We start from the raw sequence: 8,701 nt of genomic DNA on the forward strand, positions 1-8,701 counted from the left end.
ATCAACTTGTGTTTGATGAAACGTGTCAGAATTTGTTCAATATTTATTTAATTTACAAGACTTTTATATATGTGTCTATATAGAAATTGACTTTATATATATATATATATATATATATATATATATATATATATATATATATATATATATATATATATATATATATATCAACTAATACATTAAATAAGTCTACAAATAAAATAATTCAAAATATTCCTTTCCTTTTAAACTTACATTATTTTAAACTGTTTTTGGTTATTCTATGTGAAGGCGGAAATCCATAAATGGTAATATGCATAAGTAGAGACTTGTTCTAGAGGGCGGGACTTAATTAGTCTCGCTAGAATCACAACCGGAGTCTGGGTTTATTGCGCTCCTTCACACAGTCAGGAGGACTTTATAAACCACTTGGGACGAGGATACACTACCTTATTTTTATCCTACCTGATTAAAGGAGTTTTATTTGTTCTTCGTATTGTAGTTGGATTAGTATTGTCGCCTTGGGACAACATGGAAAGCAACAGGCAAATGAAATTTCGCATGCTTATATTGGTTCTGGTTTCATTTTTCATGAAGGATTGCGCCTCAGGTGAGTCTCGTACCTGTGACATATAATGGGTGTTATTGCAGCTTTCTATCGGTGTAAACCATTTATATCGTTTAATTTAAAACATGCTATTCAAAACAATCTTATTGATTCACTTGCTTTGCTCTTTTATAGACACCTTTCCAAAAGCACAGAGAGTAGCCTGGTCCTCCATCAATTTTAAATCTATGTTAACATGGAGTCCAAAACCAACGAATTATTCCTACACTGTTGAATTTTCAGAGTAAGTCATTTGTGTTTTTGTTTTTACATTTAGTATTCAGGATGTTTATCATTACATCCATTGTTCTGAATGCAGTATGATAGCTATTAAAAATGTGTTATAATTAGCAAATATACCCATCCAGGTTACATTTAAAAATATAAATTATTAAATCACATCAAAAGGTTTGCACACAATAGTGAAAATGGTCTAAATCTTTTACAGTTACCTCAAGTTCAATATAAAAGTCAAATGTAGACATATAGAGCTTTATATATGTAGCATATAATGTTTATTTTAACACAGTAGTGCTAATGTTATTGCAGTTATCTAATATTACTTAGATCATATTGATTCTGACCAATCGAGTCATAATTCATTTATTATCTCAAAAGGTTTCTCACTGTGTAATCTCAGCATGGCCATAAACCGATAAAAGTGTATGGTGTATGGGCAATAAAAGTGTATATTATGGATTTTCTCATTTGATACCATCTATTCAACATGTCAAAATGTCATTTACTCAATTTTTGATCAATGTTCATCAGTAATTTAATTAAAAGTGGTCAAAAAAATGCATTGGATTTAACGCTTCAAGTTATAACTTTGGAACCACTTTTTAAGGCAGCAATTAAACTTACGATTTCAGTTTTAGATGCTTTTTTTATTAATGTGCAATGCATAAAAAAACTTTATGAATAAAAATGCTCTGTATTAAACTCTCACGTGGTGTAGATTTGGCAGTTCTAGCATAGTTCCACACCCATGACTTGTTACAGCAGGCACCAACCTGTCACTTATTCTCATGTAACGAAATTTATTATTTCCAAATGTTTTTTTTTACAATCTAAACGTCTGTGTAAATGATTGTAGACTGGGCCAGGACAGAGAACGGACACCGCACTGTATCAGGTCGATGGACACTGAATGCGACCTGACTGCAGAGCTAAAAAACCTGAAGGCCTATTACAGCGCCGACATCCTGTCTGAACCCTTGCGGGGCGTCTCCTCGGATCTGGTTGAATTCCCTCATGTCAGCTCTGAGAAATTCTCCCCTTATCATGACAGTCAGTATTCTTGACAACCAACTTTACACTCTGTTTAATGACATGATTTTGAGACATTCTAAAGATCTTCTGCTTTGATTCTCTTTCAGCTGTCATTGGCAGACCAGAGTTTACAATAGATGTAAGCGATGACAAAAGGAAGATGACGCTGCATGTAAAAGATGTCCCCACGGCTCTCTTTAATGATCGTGATAAGAGACTGAATATTCGGGATGTTTTTGGGGATGACCTGCTTTATAAGGTTTACTACAGGAAAGCCAAGAGCACAGGAAAGGTTAGTGTTGTCTGTAAAGCAGATTATCTTTCGTCATTCTTTCTTCTCGGGGCTCTTTCGCCACTTTGCAAATTACGATCATAAATTATACCATGTGAACTAAATAATAAGTCATTTAATCATTTAGCTCCTTGCACTTAAATGAAAATGAACCATCCACATTAAAGATGACAGTTACAAAATACACTATAGTTACTCTATATAACTATAGTTTATGCCAAATAATCTACACTACCATTCAAAATTTTGTAAGATTTTTTAAAAATAAATTGATACTTTTATTACGCAAGGATGCAATAAATTGATCAAAAGTGAGAGTAAAGACATTTATAATGTTACAAATGATTTATATCTTAAATAAATGTTGTTCTTTTGAACTCTACACTGTAAAATGTTATTTTCATGATTTGTTATCACATTTTCTCTTATGTCAAATCAACTTAGATAATTAATGTGGTTCAGATAACATAACATTTTGAGTTTCTGTTGATTAAATCAATCGCCTTCATTGTATTAACTCAAAATTTTAATTTCAATGCACTCAAAATTTGAAGGCAACCAGGTAACTTGCTTTTTTTAAGTTAAAGCAACATTTCTTTTTTACAGTGTATATTAATAATAAGAAAGAACTGTTTCTCGACTAGCAAATGATTTCTGAAGGATCATGTGACACTGAAGACTGGAGTAATGATGCTGAAAATTCAGTTATGCGTCACAGGAATAAAATACATTTTAAAATATATTCATATATATATATATATTCAGACATTTTTGTTATATTTTTACTAGTGGGTGCAGAACACTATAGTTCATTTATGTAAGTAAGGATAGCAAAATAAAGTAAACTGTGACATATTATACCGAAAAATTCTTTGTACGGTGGACTAACAGTAAAATTGATCAAAATTTAGAACCAAAATTATACAGACACTTTGACCTGACCATGTTCTGCTTAAGTGTTTTCTGACATAATTAAGATTAATTTATTCTGACACAGTTTAACTCTGAGATTTTGTCATATTTTATTACCATTTTTAAACTATAGTGAATAAACTGTAATAATGAATGAAATGTTCAAAGTGTCTGAATTAATTTTGGTTTGACTAATATATATATATATCAAACTAATGGGACCATATTGCAAACTGGGTTACACTTTATTTTAAGGTGACCACTGTAAAATAAAGTGTTACCATGAACCTATATGGTACATTACACATATTATACATCATTTTATGTGTTGGCTTCATCAGAAAGAGATGACCAGTAAAAGCAGCATCATTGAGCTGATGGATCTGGACAAAGGAGAGAGTTACTGTTTTAACATTCAGGCGTACCTACCCTTCCGCGCTCCGCAAGACAAACAACTCGGGGAGCTCAGCAACATCCAGTGCTCTCCAGAAGAAGAAACATCTTTCTTTAAAGGTAATGCTTTCACTCTTTAAATAACAAGACTTAAACTTGATCTGTCAGGGATTTTCAGCACAACAGTCCCAGGAAAAGCAAACGTTGGGAATTTGGTCTTGATAGGAAGTGAATCATTTTCCCAAAATAGACTCACTCCCCTGATCTGGATTCTAGCTGTAACGCATCCATTTATGAAGTGTCGGATAGCTGATATAGTATCATATCAGAGGATAATATGGACTCTATGAATGTGTGATTCACAGCACTGACTGAGACATTTAATGCAACTCATAATTGATAAGAAATGTGTCTGTTGGGCGGATTGCGATTGTGATTGAATCATATCAGCGTCTAGGGACCAATAGAATTCCTGTGGCATCCATCAAACTCATCACTGAATCGAGTGTTTGTGTGACCATAATGATGATGATGTAATGTTTTTGCAGAGTACGGCATGGGTGTCATCATTGGAGCCATTCTTATCATCATTTTGGCAATAATAGCAATCATTATTGTCATCGTGATGTGCTGCAGACGAAGAAAGCAAGCGGAAAACAAAGGAAAAGAGGGATTACCATTGAAAGGTGTGTGAGGAGTGTGGACGTCTAATTTGGACTCTCCCTTATGAAGGGAGGATGGCATCCGGTTCCTCCATAAAACAGTGGAAAAATAGTGTTTCTGTGAAACCTCAAAATGTAGATATGTTAGACATATATTTTAGGAAGACAAGATCTTTGTACTGCCAGGTGGTGGGTTCTTTAGTCGGACACTGAATTGTACTGTATAGACGTTTTTATAAGCACTACCTAATTTCATCTACTTGCTAACAAATGGAAATACTGTATGATTTAAGATAGGGTTTTTTGTACACACTTGGGAGAATCAAAATCTGCTCATATTTTATTAAATGAAAGAAGTAATTTATTTTTTTAGCTTAATACTGTAAACTGTATTCGTTTTTTGTATATTTGTGTTGTAACAGTGAAACGCTTTTCTAATTTAATTTTTTTCACATTGCAACTGTACATGGTTAACCATTAATCAAAAAAAAAAAGTTAAATCTGGTGTTTTGTTCCATTTTGGTATACAACATGAATCATTATACTACAGACCTGTGAATTCAGTGGGAATGGTACTTATGTGATTTTTAAACAAAAAAAAATAAATATACAATAATGCACATGGACTAATCAGCATGCTGATCTTTGCCTTTTTTATTTCCTAACTTCAAAGAACATGTATATTATGCCTTAAATGCATATTCAGTTAGAAAGATCAAACTCTAGGGCTGGGCGATATATCGCATGCGATTCTCACGCGCATTTCGTCAGTAAAGCCGGTTCCCTGATTACCGCTAAATCGCCATCACCTGCTTTCAAATGGTGCGGCATTTAATAGACAGAGCCGTAGTTCACTGATAAGCCACGCAAATATCGCGTTCTTTATCGAAGGCGATTCATCTGCGATATGAGCTTTACTGACGAAATGCGCGTGAGAATCGCATGCGATATATCGCCCAGCCCTATCAAACTCAGATACAGTATAAGGTTGTTTAACTTAACAATTAGTTAAATAGCTCAATGGCGCCCTCAAATGTAAGTTAGTAGCCTTCCATTAAATGTGACTTGTCTGTCAAATATTTGGTCCAAGTTGTTTTACATTTAAAGAATATATATATAGTAATATATACATTTAAAAAATTACGTGTACGTATGTAATGTAATATATATATATATATATATATATATATATATATATATATATATATATATATATTATATTTATTTATTTTTTTCCTCTTTGTCGCCATCTCTTGTTTGAAATATGCGGAACAGTTATCTGTACGTGCGTTGTGCCTCAGCTCGTCAGCGCGGATGAATCTAATGCTTGCTGTCAGTCACCGCGCCAGTGTGGATACTGTATTTCAGAATCACAGATTCTACGTCTTGAAAGTATGACCAATATAAGAATTTTCACTAGAAAATATCATCTGAACAAGTAAGTAACATGTCTGCCACTTTTGTTCTGACCAACTAAGGAAAAAAGTATTATCCCTACAATAAATCGCGCTGCAAATGATGATTAAATCTAAGGATCGCTTAGCTCGGATCATGCCAAACCGTGCAAATTATTATTACTGTTATACTTTGCTCTCAAATTGTTAATGTTAACAACATCAGCATTGCATGACTATATGTGTATTTGGTGTATATTAGCGTTACCTGTAGATTTCAATTTCTGTAGCCACTCCACAGTCCAAAGTCTTTTGCTTTTTGATTACGGGTTAATCTCCAGTTGTCACTGATGATTGTCATTTGGACCTTTCTGGATTACAATCCACCATCAAAATGATAAGTTTAATTATTTCAGCTGCTGTGAGAAAAGGTAAATGATCCGCTACCAGCAGTGTCCTCATGTGATAAAACTGACTAGCCTGGACGGGACTCCTTCCTTTCTGTTTACAGATGTGACGTAATGACGCACAGAGGAACTGCTGCATGCTCAGATTTCCCGCGGAAATCCACCATGACGTTCTTATTATAAAATATTATTACAAGCTTACCGTAGTAAATCGAGCTAAGATAATGAGATCATTTTGAACACTGGCTGGTTATGTACTTGCTCAAAAATTGATTTTGGATCATTTTTAACCAAAAAAAAGTTGCGGACTGCAGCTTTAAGGTTGAACCACTGCAGTCACGTCAACTGTTTTAACAATGTCTTTAGCACCTTCCTGGACCTTGAAAGTGTTGATTATATTGCTGTCTATGGACGAGTCATAAACCTCTCGGATTTGATCAAAAGTATCTTAATTTGTGTTCTGAAGATGAACGAAGGTCTGACAGGTGTGGAACGACATGAGGGTGAGTAATTATTGACTGAAAATTCATTTTTGGGTGAACTTACCCTTTAAAAGGTAACTATTAAAAGGATATACTTAGTCCTTTTGAATCATACTACACTGGACGTATGTTTTTGATTTACTAAAAGGAACCAGTTCATAAGAGTCATTAATCAGACTACACTGGTTGTGCTGCATGCTTTTGATTCACCAAACCAAATTGGCTTATGAGAGTTATTTGCTACTGAATCAAATAACATTGGTTGCATTGTACAACCTGATAGGACAACTCATTAAAAAGTTTTTAACCAAGACCTGGTAATTGGTATTTTGCATAACATCCAATACACTGCAAACTCGCATTCGCAGCTCAGATAAAATATGATTTTGCATATATAAGTAAGACTGTATTTTTGCAGTAATCAAATCACTACTTTTTATGAAATATAAATGTTTTATTTTGTTCTTCACAAACTAATCATGAATTTATGCAAATAACGAACACCTGTCTCTTGTTTCTGTAATTGGCGTGGAGAGAGTATATAACGCCAGTAGAAACAGGAGTGTGTAAGAGAGAGAAGGACTGACTGACAAACTGCCATGGACTGAAGGATCTGATTCTGGAGTGAAAAGTGATCTACTTATACTGTTGTTTTGGTGCTTATGCACAACAAACTGTGTTAAAGGAGTGAATTATTGAAATAAAGTATCAGTCAGCAGTCAAGCCGACCCTGTCCTCTTCCTTCATTATCCAAACTTTGCTACACTGGTGCCGAAACCCGGGAAGGAAGAAGGCCACGCCATTTGTGGACGTCATCTCGTCCCTCGCGGTCCTGCACCAAGAGCAACACCAGGCCCTGCTGGACTTGCGAAACGACCAGGAACGGTATTTCCAAGCCATCCTGCAAGCCCAACAGGAGGTTCCGGCACTGGATCGACCGGGAGGTTCGTACTGAGACCACTGGGCAGCAGTTCGTGCCAAGCCACCTGCCACTCAACAAGATGGGGCCTCAGGATGACCTGGAGGCATTTATTGATCTCTTCGAGAAATCCGCCGAAGCCTGCGGATGGCCACGGGACCAATGGCCCATGAGACTCATCCCACTACTCTCCAGTGAATCGCAGGTGGCGGCACAGCAGCTGCCAGTACAAAACCTCCTGGTCTTCGACGACCTCAAGAGGGCCATCATCCAGCGGGTCGGCCGGAGCCCGGAGCAACATCGCCAGCGGTTCCGCTCCCTGGACTTGGGTGAGTCCGGCCAACCCTTCATGATGGCCCAACAGCTCTGGGACTCCTGCTGCAAATGACTACTGGCTGAGGGAAGCGACGTGGACCTCATCATCGATCGCGTGGTGCTGGAGCAATTCATCACTCAGCTTCCGAAAAAGACGGCCACGTGGGTCCAGTGCCACCACCCCACGTCGCTGGACTCAGCCATCCATCTCGCAGAGGACCACATGGTGGCATGCCCAGGGGTCAGCGAACCCCTCCCATCTGCTTCTCTCTCTCCCTCTCTTCCCTAGCCTTCTCTCTCTCTCTACCTGTTCCTCTACCTAGGTCCCGTCCGCCTCTGCTCCGAGAGCCCCGCCCAGAGGGCAAGCTGGCTGGTACCAAATACCTGTAAGTATCAAGGGGGGTACCTATTAGGCCTTGGTGAATTCAGGATGTAACCAAACCTCGATTCACCAAAGCCTGATTCAGTCTGGGACTTTGGATACAAGCCGCGTGGTTAAGGTGCGGTGTATGCACGGGGATGTGGTGGGATATCCCGTAGTGCCTGTCATTATTCAATTTCGGGGAAAAAAACATAGTGTTGAGGTGGCAGTTGATCCGCACCTCCGGCATCCGATAATTTTGGGAACGAATTGGCCAGCATTTGGTGAATTATTGGGATGTTTATGCACGGATGCCTCTTGGGGAAAGAAAGCACCGGAAGGGGGGCGTGTGAGTGCAGTTGGGAGAGGCTGAACGGGGACCACTGGGGTCTGCTTCAGGGGAACAGAGCGAAATCGAGAGACTCATTCTCTCGGAGCGCGATGACTTTCCCTTTCAGCAGTCCCAGGATGAGACATTAAAAAATGCTTTTGATCATCGACCGTCAGCCCCTCCAACCGGCCCTCACGCTTACTTATCCATATTTTGCTATTATAAAAGATCAGTTGTATCGAGTGACCCAAGACACTCAGACAAAAGAAGATACAACCCAGTTATTAGTTCCAAGGAGCCGCAGGGAAATACTTTTTCAAGCAGCTCATTCTAATCCAATGGCTGGGCATTTAGGGCAGACAGTGACACTAAATC

General features: G+C 37.7%; 1 protein-coding gene across 1 annotated transcript; it reads left to right on the forward strand.

The window, feature by feature from the left end:
• Positions 1-354: 354 nt before the first annotated feature.
• On the forward strand, positions 355-4,751 carry LOC125258253 (tissue factor-like). The gene is made up of 6 exons (XM_048175151.1): positions 355-589; positions 722-830; positions 1,683-1,876; positions 1,966-2,150; positions 3,404-3,575; positions 4,004-4,751. The coding sequence occupies exons 1-6, from the start codon at positions 511-513 to the stop codon at positions 4,147-4,149; spliced, it is 885 nt and encodes a 294-aa protein (XP_048031108.1). The 5' UTR covers positions 355-510; the 3' UTR covers positions 4,150-4,751.
• Positions 4,752-8,701: the final 3,950 nt, after the last annotated feature.

This window comes from Megalobrama amblycephala, linkage group LG22 (genome assembly GCF_018812025.1).
Source record: "Megalobrama amblycephala isolate DHTTF-2021 linkage group LG22, ASM1881202v1, whole genome shotgun sequence".
In the NCBI taxonomy this organism is placed as follows: Eukaryota; Metazoa; Chordata; class Actinopteri; order Cypriniformes; family Xenocyprididae; genus Megalobrama; species Megalobrama amblycephala.

Coding starts and splice junctions, on each gene's coding strand:
- LOC125258253 (XM_048175151.1), top strand. CDS start 511: ATGGAAAGCAACAGGCAAATGAAATTTCGCATGCTTATATTGGTTCTG. Junction 590..721: donor CATGAAGGATTGCGCCTCAG/GTGAGTCTCGTA, acceptor GCTCTTTTATAG/ACACCTTTCCAAAAGCACAG. Junction 831..1,682: donor TACACTGTTGAATTTTCAGA/GTAAGTCATTTG, acceptor AAATGATTGTAG/ACTGGGCCAGGACAGAGAAC.